At 35.5% G+C, this 19,616-nt stretch overlaps 3 protein-coding genes across 5 annotated transcripts; all 3 read right to left on the reverse strand.

The window, feature by feature from the left end:
- Positions 1 to 145: 145 nt before the first annotated feature.
- LOC117909579 (protein DOG1-like 1) lies at positions 146 to 1,352 on the reverse strand. The gene has a single exon (XM_034823636.1). It carries the CDS (start codon positions 1,257 to 1,259, stop codon positions 519 to 521), a length of 741 nt encoding a protein of 246 aa, XP_034679527.1. The 5' UTR covers positions 1,260 to 1,352; the 3' UTR covers positions 146 to 518.
- A 1,084-nt stretch (positions 1,353 to 2,436) lies between these two features.
- LOC117909379 (probable WRKY transcription factor 53) lies at positions 2,437 to 3,863 on the reverse strand. Its single transcript, XM_034823397.1, has one exon. It carries the CDS (start codon positions 3,440 to 3,442, stop codon positions 2,771 to 2,773), a length of 672 nt encoding a protein of 223 aa, XP_034679288.1. The 5' UTR covers positions 3,443 to 3,863; the 3' UTR covers positions 2,437 to 2,770.
- A 2,618-nt stretch (positions 3,864 to 6,481) lies between these two features.
- LOC117908636 (protein MALE DISCOVERER 2-like) lies at positions 6,482 to 15,449 on the reverse strand. 3 transcript variants are annotated; one of them, XM_034822300.1, is made up of 13 exons: positions 14,688 to 15,449; positions 14,445 to 14,577; positions 14,149 to 14,220; positions 11,673 to 11,804; positions 11,371 to 11,583; positions 9,705 to 9,800; positions 9,538 to 9,599; positions 8,997 to 9,446; positions 8,713 to 8,903; positions 8,056 to 8,188; positions 7,812 to 7,969; positions 7,364 to 7,555; positions 6,482 to 7,210 (listed from the first exon to the last, which is right to left on the reverse strand). In XM_034822300.1, the coding sequence occupies exons 1-13, from the start codon at positions 14,791 to 14,793 to the stop codon at positions 6,950 to 6,952; spliced, it is 2,199 nt and encodes a 732-aa protein (XP_034678191.1). In that variant the 5' UTR covers positions 14,794 to 15,449; the 3' UTR covers positions 6,482 to 6,949. The 3 variants fall into 3 exon arrangements, with proteins under 3 accessions (XP_034678191.1, XP_034678190.1, XP_034678192.1); XM_034822299.1 differs by having other exon boundaries at positions 11,673 to 11,816; XM_034822301.1 differs by lacking the exon at positions 14,688 to 15,449 and having other exon boundaries at positions 11,673 to 11,816; positions 14,461 to 14,573.
- Between the last annotated feature and the right edge of the window lie 4,167 nt (positions 15,450 to 19,616).

Genomic DNA, 19,616 nt, shown 5'->3' on the forward strand with positions numbered 1-19,616 from the left:
TGATAGCTGAAACACAGCTTGATTTTATAGGTGAAGAGTCTGTATGGAAGCTCTGGAAAATGATTTACTTTTCAAATTTACAAAAAAAAAAAAAATGATTAAAAAATAATAATAATAATTTACACAAAAATAGCATCTTATAAATAACTTCTTAATCAAACCAAAAAATATACAAGAGAAAACAAACCCTAAACACACTCATCTTACTAATGGTTACATATAGAGTTCCACAAAAGACCATTGCTCTACTATATTTTCTCTTCCCTTCCCCAATCTCGATATGATATCGAAAGATTGAAGAGTTTCTTTTCTCCTCTTTTGCTGACCTCGCTATAATATCATATGATATATCGTAATCCCAAAATTTTAGCCGTAAATGCAAATATTAATTATATTTTATATTTATATTTGCATGGACTTAACTAGTACGATGATATGATTATTATCATATGATAAGATCCTAATCCCAAAATTTTTAGCTCCGAGGGGGAAGAGTGAGGGCAAATACTTGGTTGTATTTACGTGTCGCCCACTTGCTCAGCCCTTTGCTTACCCCATTCATGCATGGAGAGATGCAGTTTCTTAGAAGCCACCAGGAAGTGAGCACCCTGTAATGGAGTGAGAATCTCCTGCAACCCCTTGAAGGTGCTCAGCCGCAGCTTATCGGCTTCCTCCAACACGCTGGCCAGCGCCTGAGAGTGAGTCTCGATGGCGCTGTTCACAGTCCGGCTGTATTCGCCGACCGTCCTCAGCTTCTTGGCGATTATCGCCAGTGGCTCGTCGGCGGTGTCCTCCTGCATGCTCGCCATCCTGCTCGACAGCCGGTCCTCCTCCCTCACGACCCTGCCGTGGAGGGCATTGATGGAGACGAGCTGGGTGGCGGAGATGTCCGCGAGGTTGCCTCTGGTGCAGCCCTTGAGGACGTCGGGGAGCTGGGCCTGGAGCTCGGAGCCGGAGATGGAGTAGAGGAGGCGGATGGCGAGGGAGGGGCGGCAACCGCCCAGCCAGAGGAAGGAGTTCTCGAAGGAGGTGATCCAGGAGGGGCAGAAGAAAGAAGGGGCGTCGAGCTTGGAGAGCTCGGCCCGGGTGGCGCTGTAGTCCTGGAAATGCTGGAGAGACTTCTGGATGAGGTGGCGGAGGTGGTCGGAGTCGGGGCTGTCGGTGTCAAGCACCTGGAGGAGCTCTTGGAGGTCTTGGTGTTGCTGGTTGATCCAATCCTGAAAGCAACAATGGAAGAGACGATGGCTGGAACTCGCCATGGCAAAGGAAAGAAAGGAGAAACTCAGAAAAGAGAAGAGACCGATGAGGGTTTAAGTAGGGGTTTTGACTGTAGAAGGTATTTGTATTTATTCTATAATAATCATGATATTTTTCGAAATTTTAATTAAATAATTTTTTTTAAAAAAAATAGGTCTCTGTAAAATAATAATAAATTTGAAAAAAAAATAACATTTCATTAATTAATTGATTGGTATAAAAATAACATAAAAAATATAAATGAATTGCATGAATGAGACCAACAAGCGGAAGCCCATATGGTGAGAAAACGCCAATTTAATGAATATTTTAACAAAAATTTAAGATTAAGTTTTTTTTAATGTATTATTTTGATGCCCAACTCCTTAAAAATATAAATAAATCATTTTAAAAAAAATTAAGATCTATTTGAAAAATATTTTTAAAAACAATTGTGGACCCCGCATTTCGGCTCATGCGTTCCCCACTCGATGACGAGCTCGATTTTTATTTGAAAAATTGATTTTTATTGATTGTTTGAAAAATGACTTGGAGTCGCCACTTATTTTTGTTTTATTTTCAAAGGGTAAACAAAATAAGAAAGAAAGCAAACAAAATAAGAAAGAAAAACCTTAAGTGTGACTCCTTATTTTGGAAAATGCGGTCTATGAAAAATCAGATCGGGTTCGGGAGTCAGGTTACTTATCGGGAAGGTACGGTAAAGACCGTAGCACTCCTCTAAGTCCCTAAAATCGGGTCTCTACTAATAAAATAAAGCAATCATGGTATCTAATAAGGAAAACGATGAATACCCAAAACTATCATGCACATATGAGAATCAAAACACTCAACAAAGAACGATCGAAGTGAGAGTGGGGCATACCTTGGCATCAAATGATCAATGCGCTATCAAGAGAGGGGGGTTAGTGCACAATTAAATAATAATATCATGTATGTCATAGAGCAGAATGAATCAATCAAGTGTGACAATCAAGTCAATCAATCAATCATAAAATCATTTATGTATGGCCCCCATCAAAACCCGTTTATTTTTGCATGAATTAATTCCTTAAATTCCATCACTCGGAATTATGGAATTTAAATTCATGTTTATTTTAAAATATTTTTAAAAACAAGGAAAATGTGAAGAAGATTTGCCGAAGAGAAAATGGCAATCTATTTTATTAAAAAGCGGATTTTTGGAACTTAAGAAAAATGCTAAGGATGGGAAAATTTGAAGATTTGAAACTAATTAAAAAAAACAGAATTGAAGAAATCGTTTTACAAAATGAGGTTTAGGAAATTTATTTTTAAAGTCAAAAGGAAGGAATTCGGGAGCATGACACGTGGCCTCAAGTTGGCCATGCAAAAGGTGGCTATGCAGTGAGTGTCTTCTCCTGTATCTCCTCTTTGCATCTTTGTAATGCACAAGAACAATATGTACTAGCTGCTCGTTAAGCGTCCAATAACCTTGTCACTGGAAAATCTCATTGTTCTCCTCATTAGCATAATTGCGATGTAGAACATCACTCTTCTAAACCTCAAACCTTGTAATGATGACCATCCTTGAGAAAATATCCAGGGGCTTTTCAGGTGATGCTGGTGCTGGCACTGAATGACTGCCTTGGGTGCAAGTATGCTTTCCTCGGTATGTGATCTCGAACATGGAGGGATCTTCATCCGAACGCTGAACTTGCTTTGTCGCCCAACAGTCATGGAGGTTTCTGTAGGTGCATCTGTAGTAGCTTCTGGGGTATTTAGCTCCAAGAATGTCCTTCTGCCCATATTTTTTCCAGTTGTAGCCATCATCATGGGGCCCTTCAAGCCCGGTCTCAGAGCAGACTCTCACTTGATCGGTCCGTGTGGGCGATGTCTTTCTCTTCTCTGAGAAGTCTTTGTGTTCCTGATGATGATCCTTACAACCCTTGTCAAAATCCTCGCTCACAGTCCGGGGACTTCCATTGACAGAAAGGGGAGACTGGGGAGCAGACGAAGGTGCCACTGGCTGAGGGTTTTCCACTGGCTCACTCCATTTGACTATCAAAAGAGCCTTCTCAAATGATGCTGCTATCTTATGTACCAAGAATTCTTGGGTCTGGCTCATTGAAGATGGACTCAAATGGATCTTCAACTGCTTTGCCAGCTCCATCCCTTGAGTAAGCTCATTGACCAGAGTCTTCTGCTGCCATTTCAAACCAGTGTCCATCGTATAACAACTTTCGCAGCAGTAATCAAAGTCAACCAATGGAGGACTGAACCCAAGTGATTCTAGTTTGCGACGAGCAGATGAATCCAGACGCAGAATAACCGGAACCTGATAGTAAAATTTGCAGAAGAAATAGAACCCAAACTGGATATGCAAAACCAGGCAGATGAACTATAATAAGCTGTGAACATGAAAGTAGATAGGATGTGATGTGGGTGAGCTGGGGAATGAGGCTGCATATTTCCGGAGCTGTGGAATTGTATAACAAAAAGAAAGGGGGAGTGAAGGTGAAGATACAGACAGTGAATCTGAGGCATTTAAAGAAAGGGTTCTTGGACCAAAGAGAAGAAAATGGAAGAGAAGGTTGAGAGTTGAAGTTTGACCGAGAAACCGAGTTTTTCTGCATGGACTGGTCTATGGTCATAGTAAGCGTGGAAAAAGTGAGATGGTCCAAATGCTGACCATTTCTCCCTAAAATTACAAGTCCTTAACCACATTGATGACTGAAAGAAAAGTCGAGAGATTAAGCTTTGGGGAAGAGCATTAAGACCAAAGAATCTTCAAACCTTACTCCGCATTGCTTTTTGCTGCTCCAACTAGGAGTGAGATGTGGGTCATCAGCAGTACTAGGATAATGATGACTTTGGAATCCTTCGCTTTTCAAGGGCCCCTTTTCCTGGGAGAGCTCCTTTCTAGCAGAAATGAGCAAGCAGACTCCTCTCTTCTTCTGCTATGCTCCCCTTTTACCTCTCGTTCAGTCACCCTCCTCCTCTGAGCTAAACTATCCTTCTCTCCCAGACTCCCAGTAGCTCTCAAAAACCTCCTCCGTTCCCCAAATCTTTTTGCCAGCAAAACAGCAGCCCAAAGGCACCCCTCTCCTCTAGCTCTCTGGTTCTCCTCGTTTTTTTTTAGCTTCTTCTCTATCCTCCAGTCATCCTCTGTTTTCCTCCTCAATATGTTGAAGAACCCATAGTGGACCTGAACCGTGCATGATGACTGATAGATTCTGCCACACGAAACACCTGCTCAGATAGCTCCCTTGTAGGGCATAGGACAACAGCTCGAGGACGCCCTGGCTTCATTTAGCACACCAGAGAGTGTCTCATCCCGTCTTAGTAGCTGAACCAGAGGCAACATGTAAGCGAGAGTCTTGCCAGAGCCAGTGTGAGAACCCAAAACCACACTCCTTCCTTCCAACACAGCTGGGACCCCAATACACTGAATATATATCTTCTGTAACTCTTTGCTCCCACGGACGGAAATAGGAGTAATGATGCACTCCATGACCAGATACCCGAAACAGGGGAAGATGGAAAAGAGAAACAGAGCACAAAGTGCAGGAGTAAAAGAAACCCATACAAGCCTCATTTCATATAACGATCAATGAGCTCATATGAGGGTGGATGAAATCCAATGGGTGCCAAATAAAAGGTAAAACAGAGGTACAAAACATCTCATGCAGAAATCAGAACAGGGCAAACTAAACTTCAGCAAACCCATTAGCAAAATATGAATATACTCACTCCCAAGCAACAAATATCATCTGAGCATCAACAAAAGAGATAACAGAAAAGCATGGAGAATGAAAATATGCGTGAAAAACATGGTAACCAAACCTGAAAATCTCTCCCTCAGCTGGGCGTTTTTAGGCTGCCACTCTCAGTTCCTTCTCTCTCTGGTTCCTCTCCAGAAACCTCTCTGTTTTTCTTAGCTTCCTCCCTTTTCTCTCCAGTGAAGACCACTCAAAAAAATCTCCTCTGTTCAGCCCAAAAGCCTCCCCTCTTCCAAAACTCTCTGAAAAACGACAGCAAAAACCCCCCACCTGCAGCTGCCAGAGAACCCTCTCTAACAGAAACTCCGCAATATCTCTCAACAAACACCTCCAAAAAGCAACCTGCACCCACTCCTCAAGACAACGGCCTGCAGATCCTCATGCCACCTGTCAACCTTCCATTGGCACTTCAAAAGCACCATATGATTCTGCACTGTCCTCTCAAAAGAAGACACGTGGTTGAGCAAGGCTCTTCCACGTGGCAAAATGAGCAGCTGCATGAAAGGCCCCAAACTCCTTAAAATATAAATAAATCATACTAAAAAAAATTAAGATCTATTTGAAAAATATTTTTAAAAACAATTTTTGAGAATTATTTTAGATTGTTTTATAAAATAAAAATCTGAAATATTTTTAACATATTTTATATTTTTAATTATATTTTAAATATAATTTTTATGTATAATATTTTATTTTTAGCCCTTCTTTCTATTAAATGATATTTTTTTTGAAAATATCGTATTTTTTATTTTTAAAAACAATTACAAAATATGCCTTACTTACACCTTCAAATACTACTTTGTTATGGAAGAAAATAAAATAAAACATCAAACATCTTCCTAGTCTAGAAAGATCAAGAGAAAGGGAGATGGGAACGAGGGAGACAAGAAACAGAGACTTCGCAGAGACGCAGAGGAGAGTCAAGCAGCTTGGGGCAGCATTGCAGAAAGTGGTATGGATAGACTTCACTCAAATTCAGTATAAGACAAAACCCATTATGTTTTCTATATGAACTATTTGTTTCTTAAAAACTATAAATACCTTTAATTCCATTGCAAAAACAAACCATTATGATTTGGAAGGTCTTATTTCTTTGTGGTTTTTTAATTGTCTATTTGATTTGATTTTATTATAACTAATAATTCTATTATATAGAAAAAAAAATACTTATCATGATCTTTTTCGACTAATCATATAAACCTATGATTTGATTGACTAATCGGGTTATGATATGAATTATAATTACAACTATTCAATCATAGAATTGATTATGACATAAAGAGATTATGGTTAGTAGAAATCTTAATGGGAATATGAAAAGAATACGATTTCTTTAGAAAGATATACTTTGATTAATGTAAAAAATTATTTCATATTTAATTAAACTTTTATGATAGTACTTTTACCTTATGAAAATCATGGTTTTGGTTCCGGATTCAATTTTTAACTAAAGTCAAAAGAAAAAAAAAAATCATAGAGGAAAAGTATAAACAATGGGAGAACAGATCCCAAACTTTTCAGATGGAAAAAAACTCAGCAGTATCTGAATCTGAAATCATTTACAGTAAACCCCAACAGCCCATTTACAAGGGGAAAAAAGGTCATACAACACCAAAAAAAAAAAAAGAGGCTAACTGTTAACCCCAAAGAAAGATTAAAGGGGTAAAGAAGAACAAGAAGGATGAATCCCAACAGTTTGATCTTTTTCTTATATCCCATTTCCCCATCTTAACCTACGCAGTGTGGTAAGAGTTTTGGACATGGTTGTATTATAAGAATTATTTGAGCAGTGTACAGGGTAAAAATGGGAAGACAGAAGGCAAGAATGAACTAGGAATGGTGAAAAATGGTGAGGGTTGGCAGGGGAAGAACAATGTATGCAGTCATTAGTTTGAAAGGCAAGAGCTGACTTACATCAAAAGCCGAAAAAAAGGAAGGGAAGGAAACTAGAGAGATTAACTGGCCTCAACTGAAAGGATTTGAAGTTCCGCCCACCATAGGGGAGAGAGTTTTGGAGTTGCTTGATCTGGGGAGACTGCAATCACATTCCTTAGGCTTGGGACTATGTCTTTCATTGTTGGCCTATGCTTTGGTTCTTCATTTATGCATTCCTGGATTATCTCACATATAACATCAAGCTCATTATTCTTGAAACACTTGAGTGAGGGATCTATCATGTAGCTGATCCTCTTCTGACCATTTAAGTATTCAGTAGCCTGAAACATTATTCCATCAGCAAAATGTTAGCATAGCCAAACTATTAGTCTATAGTGCATTCACTGAAATTTGGCGAGTTAGACTTAGGCTCATCTCTGATAATCCCACAAGAAAGCTACTCAAAGCTGAAGAAAATTTGATTTCGGTTTTACCCAGTTCACAAGGGATCCTTGTTCTTCATTGTAAGGGACCTTCCCAGAAATGATCTCTAGCAGCATTATTCCAAAGCTGTAGACATTTGATTCAGGGTCAGCTTCTGGGTGCAACAGGGAATGCTCTGATTGTTCTTCATCTGCTATCTTTGATTTGGTTGCCAGATCCATCCAGAAACTTATTTCTGCAATCTGATCCAACATAATGGGGGAGTAAATTGTAAAGGAAACAATATACAAAGTTCAAAAGCCAATGGATGTAGTACAGGTGTATTTCAAAGCAAGTACACATCCAGCCTTGGGAATTTCACTCTGAATGTGAAAATATTACATGGATATTTGCAGTTTTGAAAATTTTGTTTGGACCTATTCATTCTCTGATTACTTCCAAACACAAAGGAAAATGGATGTCAGAGCAAATTCCTAACACAATAAATCAGATTCGTACCTTTGCAGCACAATCTTCTGTCAAAAGAATAGAACTTGAATGCAGATGGGGATGAACTAAAGGAGGGTTCAGCACATGGTGCATGTGTTCAAGACAATAGGCCACTCCCATTATAATTCTCACCCTAGCATTCCAGTCAAGATGTTCAACTTCTTTTACTGAAAAAGCAAACAACAGAACAGGGTTTGCGGTTTTAAAATTGGACATCTCTAAGTAATTCTACTTAAATGAATTCAAATATTACCATGTAGATGCTCATAGAGGTTTCCATTGGGGGCATACTCAAACACCATCATCCTCGTGAAAGGCTCGTCCTCTTGACAGTAGCCTAGTATATTTACAAAGTTCCTGTGGTTTATTCTTGATAGTTTCTCTATCTGCCACAAGTTCAGAAAAATGACAAAAGAATAAATCAAAATAGAGGGACAGTTTTAATTCAAATCTGATTCAGAAGTTAAAATAATTTGTTTTCTTGCTTCTCCTTTTAAGCCCCTCTCAAGTCTCAACTACGACTTTCAATTCAACTGCTATAGTTGTTGACATGGAACAATTGAAGTTAAAAGGCGTACTAAACAAACAGGTGTGCTTAGGTTTTCAGGTTAGCCACCCAATTGTCTCTGTATGCCTTTGAATAGAAACCAGAAAGCCTGAGTTTTGGGATCCAACAGTGGAGAAAATCTTGACATTGCTGAATGGTTAGAGCAAAGCTTATCCTACTTCAGGCAGTGAGTTCCATCATCCAAGCCCGTTTTGCCCATATTCTCAGCCAGCAGTAAAGAAAAGAAAAGAGAGAAGATTTCCAGTGTGATTATGCCATTTCCATGTCTTCCATCTAACCAAAATCCATTCATTTGGCTATTAGCTTATAAATTTTTATCAAAAAATGTTCTAAAATAATTACCCTTTTCTTAAATGCCACTTCTGCATGTCTTGACCATTCTTTGGAAGATGCAATAGTAGTTGAGGCCACAGCAATCTCAACACCACTTGAAAGCGTTCCCTTGTATACTTTACAGCCAGGAAAAGTATCAAGAATATTGCTGAAATCCTCACAAGCAGCTTCTAGCTCTGCCCTGTTCAGCTTGGAAACACCTGCATTCCAAATCCATGCAATTACTTCCAAGCAGTTTCCAAATTAGGCACCAGAAAACCAAAATGGCTTTCAAGTACAAATGAAAGGGTCACCTGTGACAAGTGCCTTCTGCAACTGGCCACTTATACCAGTCTTCCAAGGAGCTATTGCTTTTGCTGCTTTTTTCCGACAAATGTAGAGCATTACTGCACAAAGAACAAACAAAAAGGCCACTCCAGGAATTGCGTGAAAATAGTTCCTTTCAGGAGAATGATGAGCTGAAGGTTGGTGAACTGGCTTTTGGGGAGACTTGGTATTAGGATTAGGAGCACTAAGAGACAGGTCAGGCGGTGAAGGAAGAGACGGGTTTGATGGTAGAGGAGAGTGTTTGTTAACTGCAGGGAAAGCTCCACTGCTTAGAGTAAAAGGTGTTGTTAGTTGCGAGAGCTCAGTGCTACTCACAGGTGCAGCAGGGAGATTATAAGATGACTGAAGCAGTCTCCGACGACGTGCAATATTTACCATATCATCTACATCTTTTACTATGAATTGTTCAGCTGAACCTGCAGATGAGAAAAAAAACTCTCATTTTGTGTAAAAAAATAACATTTCTTTATCAATTCCAATGCCATTGTAAAAGGAGTTTTTACTCACTAGGAAGATTGTGACAACAATTCTCTTTATCACCCTGTAAATAGTGCTTTCCAAATTTGGACCTTAAACGCAAAGAAAGAATTTTGGGGGGCACAGTAAGAGAAATCACTACTTTTATTATTCATAACAAGGTAAACTTAGGATGGATATAAAATCACAGCACATACAGAGGCGACACATCAAGGTACTGCAGAATTGTTCGCACCATTGGGATTATGAATGAACCTGCTTTCTTCAGTTGTTGCAAACTGCTCTCCCAGATGCTGCCCAAACAGAAGAATTTAGTGGAATTAAACTCATTGAACATACATAAAAAAGGGTGGTAAGAAATGAATCAAATATCGATCAACCTAAATGCAAAGTCACAGGTATTCCCACATTATTATATCCTTTCTCTGACCTTTTGGGATGATTCACTCTATGCTAATTAGACCTTTCCATGACTGAACCCTTCACATCAAAACTCTACAACCTTTTTAGGACCATAAGATGACCCAATATACTTATTTACACGAGGGATTCAATTTCTAAGAAAAGTACACAGACCAGAACCCTACTGATGAAAAATCAATTGCATGATAAGCAGACACAATAGGGAGTGAACTTCCTACACTAACAAGGAAGAATCAAATATATTGGAGTCTGTCCACTTTGCAGAAAGTTTATATGAGGCTTTGATAAATGTTTGTAAAGAAAGACCGGTGTTGGATTCCATTGAATTAAGAATCCAATAAATCACTTTAGAATTCTTTTGTATGGCATCAATTTGTCACTGTAGGCAGGTTTTAAGGTTATTGCATCAAGATATCCTCCAAGACCTCGGCCTTCCAATTAGTCCTCAAAGTAAAAGAGAGCATTCCCTACAATCCCTACTGTTGAATTGATCTGAAATAACACCATTTTCCTCCATGAGGCAGCAAATATCATATATTCAAATAAGATATGGAAGTGCAGAATATTCAAACCCATGTCGAATGGAGAGAATGTCGGCGAAAAATCAAACTAACAATGTAGTACTTGAAAAAGAAAAGAACTCTTAAGAACAGCAACAACAACGTATGATTGGGAATTTGATGATAATCTTATGGATGCTTCAAAAGCTGAGGGATTGTTGGAGAAAATGTTGGAATGGACCAACAATGTATATCAAGCTAACATCCTACCTCATGTGTGGGCCAAACTCACACATGGAGAGACAAATAACCTATCACACACAAAAAAATAAGGGAATTAATAGATGGAGTCTCTCAGACTTGAGACCTCTAGGACTAGAGCTTTGACAGTGAAGATATTACCAAATAGAAATTAACACGGTACTTCTAACAAAAGTGAAACATGTTCTACCATTTGTTCTCACCATAGCTCTAAGAAAGCAGCACCTATGGGAAGGTGGTATGTTCTCTACAATAGTGGAATTATTCCAAAAAAAAAAACATACAAGCATTCTTTCCTGCAATATCAGGACAAGGAATGCCTGTCTGCAAACTTGCAATGAAAATGTCTCATGAAATGTTTCAGCAACTTGAATAGACTAGATACTGAATAATTTTGTATTACAAATTCCCATATTAGCAAATAAAATAGAAGTAAGAACAAGAACATATTTGAATACAATGCATTTCTATTGATTTTTCCTACTAAAAATAGATATAAAAAACCTCTATCCATGATAAACTCATAAAATAAAGAGGGATAACAAATCTTCAGAAAAAGTAGCAGGGTGAAAACATATTCCAGGAAGAGTTTGTCCACAAAAAGAAATGTGTGCATACATCTGCAAAACTCAGTACAGGGAGAGAGAGAATGGAAGAAAAAGAAACAAGAAAATTATACCAGTGCCCAAATTTCGTATTTATACAATCCCTTCCTGTCCTCGAGGCAAATGTAAGGTCTTCATCAAGTTGTAGTTCTGGGAGCAAATCAAGCTCCACAGGCTTGGAAGGAATAATTTTATGCCCAGAAACCAGGTTTTCATCAAGTTGTGGTTCTGGGAGTAAATCAAACTCCTCATGCTTGGGAGGAATAATTTTATTGCCAGAAACCAACCTGGAAAGAAAATGGAAAACTTAGTCCAGTTACTTGGAATTTGAAGTCAATTGACAGAGAATAGATAAAAATCATAAAAATGAACTCACAGGTGTTTTAATGAAGGCATCATCCTTATTTCTGCAGGGATTCTTCCGCTCAAGTTGTTATTTCTTAAATCCAATAATTCCAGCATTTTAAGCCTTCCAATCTCTTTAGGAATGAAGCCTGAGAAGTGGTTCCTATATAGCACACTGTCATTTCAACCCAACATTAAGAACTAAGACAGAACCAGAAACAGAGGTTAGAAGAGAAAAAAATTGTGTAAAATGCATCATAACTCAGGGGTAGGAAGGCCCTCAATGTTGGTATACATCATCAATAAGGGTCCAAATTGAAGAAATATATGCAATACTCTCAGTATTAACATTTATCATCTTTTCGGGTTTCATATTGAAGAACTGTGGCAATCACATGAAATATGGTACATGAGACAAATCATGATCCCCTTCTTTCTTGGCATGTCTAATTACAAATGCCACATGGAATCAAGCATATATGGATGCCAAACATGAAGGCATAACACTCCTTACAATTGATTTTCTTTTGACTTCTTTTGTAATTTTTTATGGTGTCAAAGAAAAAGGTTTATTTCATTGAGAACAACATTAGGAGCACAAGAAGCCCAGTGAGGAACCACATATGTGTTTATCTTACTTTAGAAAAGGAATATTGAAAAAGAATAAACTTAAACAAACTACAAAGACGCATGTATGTATGCATATATTATGGTCATATTACATATGTGTATGGTGGGGATGCATATTAACTCAAAGTCTAAACTAGTGTAAGACTTGCCCTAACGGAGTTCCCTTAGCAACTGTATTATGGTCTTCATACTAGCTAGTACTCCCCTCTACAGCAGAGAGAAGGAACCTCAACTTAACAAACCAGAACCACACTTCATCCAGATACCCTTAAAGGAGATAAAAAGATTAAAAGAGGAAACCATAAATCCAATAGGATAATAGAAGACTTTTTTTGGTGCGTGTGTTTCATCAAAATGGGATTGAACATCGCACAGAGTTAGAGCAAAATTGATGTGAATGATGGGGTTTCTGAAAGTGAAATATAGTCCAAGCATTTATAGAGAAGCTGAAGCAGGCTTGAACTAAGTTTGTAATGACAGATGCATAAGTTCAGGTAGTCAGGATGGGAGAAAAGGAGCACGAACAATAAGAAAGATTGACATGACAAGCCCCATGCACCAAAAATGACATTATCAAGAAAATGAACACCCAACCTGCTTGTGGTAATGCTAAATTTTGGTTATCACCACTAAAAATTGTGTTGGTAATTATCAAACTACTCTTCTTCCTTCAATAATTCATCTAATCAAGTTGTGCAAAGTCATGTCTCTATGACCTAATGTGATATGAGAATAGCACTTTTCTGTTTGGCTGTCTGACCCTGTTGACAAAGAGTTGAGAATTGGAAGGGGGAGTCAGAGCTGTTAAGAGAAATAACAAGAGAGGAGACAGAGAAAGAGACTCTAAAGAGTTGAATGTCCAGACCTTAGCCATTCTTGCCTGTCCACCTTTATGCAGGCATTTGAATACATTAAACAAGAGTTACTGCTATTCAATTATACATAAGCTAGTTGCAAAGAACCAAAAACACCATTGCACCAACAGCATGATATTGTTTACCGTCAAAAGCCTCTCTACTGACCAGGGAAAAAAAAAGGCAAAAATTAACCAAGGAGAACCATTGAACTCCAATGGATACACATCCAATGATTGATGGTGGGCATAATTTGTCCATTATAATGGAATATTACCATCTCTGACCCAAAGCCAACACTGATCCCAAGGGTTCTTGATGTCTGCTTGCGGCACTTAACCATAATCCTGATTATTTTGCCTTCTCTTGTCTATATGACCAGGTTGATGTACATGATTAATTGTTTGCTATCACTTATTCTGGGTTTGTGCACAGATTACAAAGTATTAAAGACCTCAACAGCCACAAGATTATGGGTTGCCAAGTACCAGCTGTTGCCCTTTTCATTGCTTTGACTGGTCTCCAGCTGCATCTTGCCACACCGTCATCTAATGACCTCATGGATCCAGCCTAAATGGTGATCAAAATGTTGCCACCAAGATAATTGTGGAACTGAAACCTAAAGTCACTAAGATATAGGCAAATGGTAGGTTGAACTTTCACTTCCCACAAATTACGATAACAAACCAATAGGATAAGTTGGTGAAACAACCAAGTATGAATTTATCACTAGTCCTATATTGAGAAAATTTTAAATATATATATATACTAAGGATGGTAAATTTAAAAAAGCAGCATATTAGATAGAGCAACCAAGAGTAATTTTCTTTCCAACATTACAAAACAGAACAAAAAAGCAGCAGAAATCTAACAGGCCTATTAGAATATACAGGGGATGATATTTCTCTCTACATTCACAAAAGAGACATTTTCTTAGTCTAAAGGAGTCATGCTTTGATTTTCAAAGAGATAAACAATATCCATATTCTAGGAAAAAAGGAGAAGGATAGCAATTCTGCTTACAGAGATCTTAGATGACTAAGTTCTCCAAGCTCGGGTCCCAGTACTCCCTCCAACCAAAGGCCTTTCAGATTCCTACAAGCAGAGTTGTTTGAAACTTTAAAATACAACAAGATAAGTATATATTTGATGTCAAAGAAGAAAGAATTTTCATGGTGACTGAACTCAGGACAAAATTTTCATAATGCTACTTCATTATTTTCTAAAAATGATTTTAATTGAAAAAAAAATATTGTCTGAAACATTTGAGAAAACCTTGTCACATCAAACAAACTAAGAAAAAGAAAATTCAGACTTACAGCATTTGCACTTTACCATCCACACAATGAACTCCCAACCACATACATGGGTTGGTATCACTAGGATCCCAATTTGCAAAAGCTCTATTTGGATCATTATTCACTCTCTCACGAAATCTCAACAAAGCCAATCCTACATTCCTCGACAGCAAAGAACAATGCAACAAAAACCAATCAGTTTTAATTTTAAAACAACAAAAAACATTTAGGAAACAAGATCAACCATGACAAAAGGTTACCTACCTTCAAGGCTAAGTGAAACACACTCGTGTATTTTCAACAGAAGAATTAAAACGGCGAAACCAAAACCAGAGAGCTGGAATCCAAAAGGGTTCCACCTCCTCCCCATTTCTTGATAATCGCAATGCTATGGGCCAGACCTTTTGGGCACAAATTAGTCACATTGATTCATACATACATAAATTAACATCCACAACAACTACCAACCATGAGAGAAACCAAAATTTTTCATCATAATCAAAATCTCCACCACTCCTCCATATCACTTGAACTCCGAATCCCTCGTTTTCACCATTTTTTTTCTCAAAAAAAGAGACCCCGATTTCTTCAACCAGAGCAAGAACTTACACCAAAAAAAAGGGGTTACCCAATAATCTAAAATGCATCAACTTCGAGCACTCCTCGCATAAATAATCCAAATCAAAAGCATTTCAATAAAAAAATTCAAAACCAAACACACCTCCTCTGATGAAACTACCAGCCACCCAAAGGTAAGATAGGGAAGATATTACCAGATGGAAGGGGTGAAATTGGGAGTGAGCACCAGCTGTTCTTTTTCTGCTAAATCGCTGGTTTTTGTTAGATTTTCAGAGCTGGGGTTGAATGGATTTGGAGGGTTTCAGGTTTTTGGATGGCTTTGAATTTGATTTTTCTCATAACACCATCACCCCAGAAGATGCTGTTCCGGTTTTTTTGGTACTGGATTTTAAAACTGATGGTGGGTCTAGGGAGGAAATGGAGTCCACGTTGCAAAGCCGGAGCCCCGGCAAGTAACTGTCACCGGCGGCGGGGGTTTGTATTTCCCGCGGTTTTGTGGAAGAGGTGGGCCCCACTTCCGATGCAGATGGATGCGCCACCATTCAATTTTCCTTTTTCCTTTTTTATTTATTTTAAAATTTGTTTACTCTCAACCACTTCTCCTTTTTAAAAAAAAAATAAAATTATATTTTAAATTTTTCTAAATTTTGATCATTTGTACAAAATTAATTTCTGATTCTTATATTTTAAAAACGAAAATAAAAGTATATTTTTAAAATTATTATATAACAAAAATTCAAAAAGAATAATAATTTTTTAATATTCAATTTAATTATTCCAACAATTCTAGAAAAATATTGGCAATAAAAATATTTTATTATTAATATTCCATGGGAGTTTAAGAATTAAAAAATAAATAATTTCAAATTGGAAAACTAACAATGAAAATTAATTTCTCATTTTAAAAAAATCAAATTGATTTTTTTTAATTTTTAATACAAAATTTAAAATAAAATGTAAAATCATATTATCAAAAAAAAATGTTCAAATTTTTATCTTTGAAATTTAAAATTGAAAAAGCAAAAAGTAGGCACCCACTTTCAATAATTTATGGTACATGATGGTGTTGGGTGGGCTCACATGTCAATTGAGTGTCACCTAAGATTTCATTATTAAAAAAAATATGTTGGAGTTAGAATATTATAATGGATTTTATAATAAGCTATAACTAAGAAAATAAATGTTATCTAATTTTTTTTTTAAATATAGCTTTTAAAATAGAAAAAAAAATATCCTACAAAATAAATTTAAAATTATTTTAAAATTTTGATTATTTTAATCCATTATTATTATTATTATTATTATTATTATTATTATTATTATTATTATTATTATTATTATTATTATTATTATTATTATTATTATTATTATTAATACAATTACCAAATATATTTTTATTTTCTATTTTTAAAAGTAAAAGACAAATAACCAAATAGATTAACATTTATAAAAATTAAAAGAATAATAAAAAAATGTTTTTATTTTTAAAAATGGAAAAATATAAAAAGGAAAAAACCTATTTTCATTGAATTAATTGGTTAAAATGGATTAAATAATTTCTATATTTGTGAATTTAATATTTTCCTTAAATATTTCAAGTATTTACATATAGATTTTACAAAAAAAAATGTTATTTTTATAAGAAAAAAATGATGACATTTTTGTAACGACCCGCACCCAACCATGTGTCCCATGAGATTGCGGGGCCAAACAAACAAACACCCCTTACGGGGCCAAACAAACCCCTACACCGGGGTCGGGGATCGGCTCTGATACCATTTGTAACAACCCGCACCCAACCATGTAGATATTGTCCGCTTTGGACCCAAGGGGGCCCTCACGGCTTTAAAACGCGTCTATAGGGTTAAAACGAGCCTCTACAAATATAGCGCCAGGAACATTCTCCCCTATCCGATGTGGGACATCACATTTTTGTCAAAATATAACCAAAAAAAGAAAAGACAGTTTGATTCGTTTAATCAAATAACCCTTTTCATATATTTCTAAAAAATCACAAAATGAAAACTTTAAAAAACGGTTTCATACACTTTAAAGTCAAATGAAATGGTTAAAGAGAATAGATATACTGGTACATATGTGGTCAAATATATTATATTTGACTAAAAAATACATAAAATTTTAATTATTTTTTAATAAATATAGTAAATTTAGATTTTTTAAATTTAAAATTTTAATTGGTGCTTTTTTTCTTTTCAAGGGTATGAACGAAAATGCACTTTTCCCCCACAAACACCTACCAACCACAACTCAATTAAAGCAATGTGGAGAGCTTCACATGTGTCCTATAATTTTAAAAACAAGAAAACAAAAAGCAAAAACAAAAACTTTAATTAACAAATAAATGGGTGCATCAAACCAAACTACTTTTTCAATTCACATGATCATAAAAGAACATTCACAATAGGGTCACAAATTCTATCCCTATCATGGCACATATGATTGTAGTCTTCAATAGGTGGCTTTGGTGGAGGGCACATTCCACATTGGATGGGAACATTCTATCCAAAATCTACTTGGGCATTCCCACCATTTAAGTAGTTTGCAAGCCTTCAAAACCCTTGTCATGTCATAAAGAAGAAGGCAAGGGGGTCCAAATGAATTACTAGCTTTTAAATCTTTAATTCTCTTTTTTTCCTCCTTTACCATTCTAGGTCAAATCCAACCCAACCCGAAATCAGATCAAATATTCTCAATTCACTTTACTTGTGTTTTTTCTCTTTTATCAATCTAGGTCAAGTCCAACCAATCGAAGTTCATATCGAGAATTCTTAGATCTACTTTAATCTCATGGATAATTTAGGTTCCCATGACCCACACTTTCGATTCATACTACAAGTTAGTATTTATATATTTTTTTTTAGCCTAATTTTCAAAATTTGTTAATGCCAACTTGAATACCTAGTTAGGCACTAGTTGGGTGGGTTGGGTCAACATAAATTGTAACCTAACAAAGTAGGAAGATTAAAGACTTAACTCTAGTTTGATATCAAAATTATCTTCTTTATTTATTTTTTTTTTTGAGAAAAACATTTCAAAACATAGAATTCAATTAGGTAGCATTAAACATTAGTTTTACATCTAGTAGAATTTTTCTACTAGTAAACATCGATCTTAAATGACTTATCCTAATTGTTGTTTGAAAAAGTCAAGGAAAAAAAAAAGAAAAGTTTAGGTGGGGTTTATTTTTTTATTGAATAGAAAAAGATAAAATATTTTATTTTTTCTATTTAGTTAAAAGTAATATATGAATAGTAATCAATATAACTAAATTGAACTTACTGATAATAAATTTATTTTAATTATGTTGGTAAATATCAATAAGTTACTTTTAATTGTCAAATATCTTGACTTTTTCTATTTAATAAAAAAATAAGCACCACCTTAATATCAATTTAGATATTTTTTTATAATAAGAAAGTACCAACAAAATTTATATATATTAAAAGTAAAATCCATTATAAAAAAAATGATAAATTTATTTATATATTTAAAAACGGAAAATAAGTTTTTGCTCATTATTTTGAGAAAATATGGAAAAAAAATCCTAAAATTTGAAAATCAAATTTATTTTCACCTATATAAAAATATTTTAAAATACAAACAAGTTACTCTCTCACATATGGATGTTTAATTATAAATAATTAATCACCATTTTGATTTTTTTTTAAAATAAAAAGAAAACTTCTTAATAGTGAAATATCTTATTTAGCATTTCCATCTTTTTCCCTAAAAGAACAAACATTCCAAAAGGAATATGGATATGGTTTGAAGAGTGTGGGCATTCGAAGTTGTGATGCCTTGGATTGTAGATAAGTTTTGAGTTTTGTAGGGAATAGGATTTATGGTTTTTTCTGCCTTGGATTTTTTAGGGTTTGCGGTTTTTTTTCCAAGAATGACCATATTTTGCCTTAAATATACTTTCTATATAAGAGGATTTGGATCTTTTAGGGTTTTTAATTTTTTTTTTTCATGTAAAGATCCTTGAATGTAATGATTGGTAGCCAAGAAAATTTAAAAAGGAAAAAAAAAAAACATTATCTTAAGCCAACACCATTACATCCTAAGTTGTGTGAAAATAATTTATCATATGAAAGCAATACGGGAAAATCTACATCAAAATCAATAAGTATTTCCACACGGGAGATAATTTCATTCCATCCACTTGTAAATTGATATTGTTGATATGACACCAGGAAATTGATATCGATGACATGGCAAGTGAAAATCTATTTATTAGATTGGTATTATTGACATGGCAAGTGAAAGATACATTTGAGAAAGTAATTATCTGACTCATAAAAAATGTATATAATTTTAAAAAATATTTAAATGAATGAAAAAAAATTTGATTTACAAAATTTGAGTTTTTTTTTCTATAATTTTATAAAATAGAGATCAAAATCCACCATGTCCCTTTAAAAATCTCTTTCATAAATTTTAAAATTTAAGATGATGAAAAAATGTTGATACCCTCAATTTTTTTAAAATAATTTTTAAAATTATTATATTTTAATGCAAAATTTTAAGGATTATTAAATGATGCTATTATTTTTTATTAATAGAAAATTTTGATCTTGCTTCCCTTATAAAAAA

The sequence above is a fragment of the Vitis riparia genome, chromosome 19 (assembly GCF_004353265.1).
Source record: "Vitis riparia cultivar Riparia Gloire de Montpellier isolate 1030 chromosome 19, EGFV_Vit.rip_1.0, whole genome shotgun sequence".
NCBI lineage: Eukaryota > Viridiplantae > Streptophyta > Magnoliopsida > Vitales > Vitaceae > Vitis > Vitis riparia.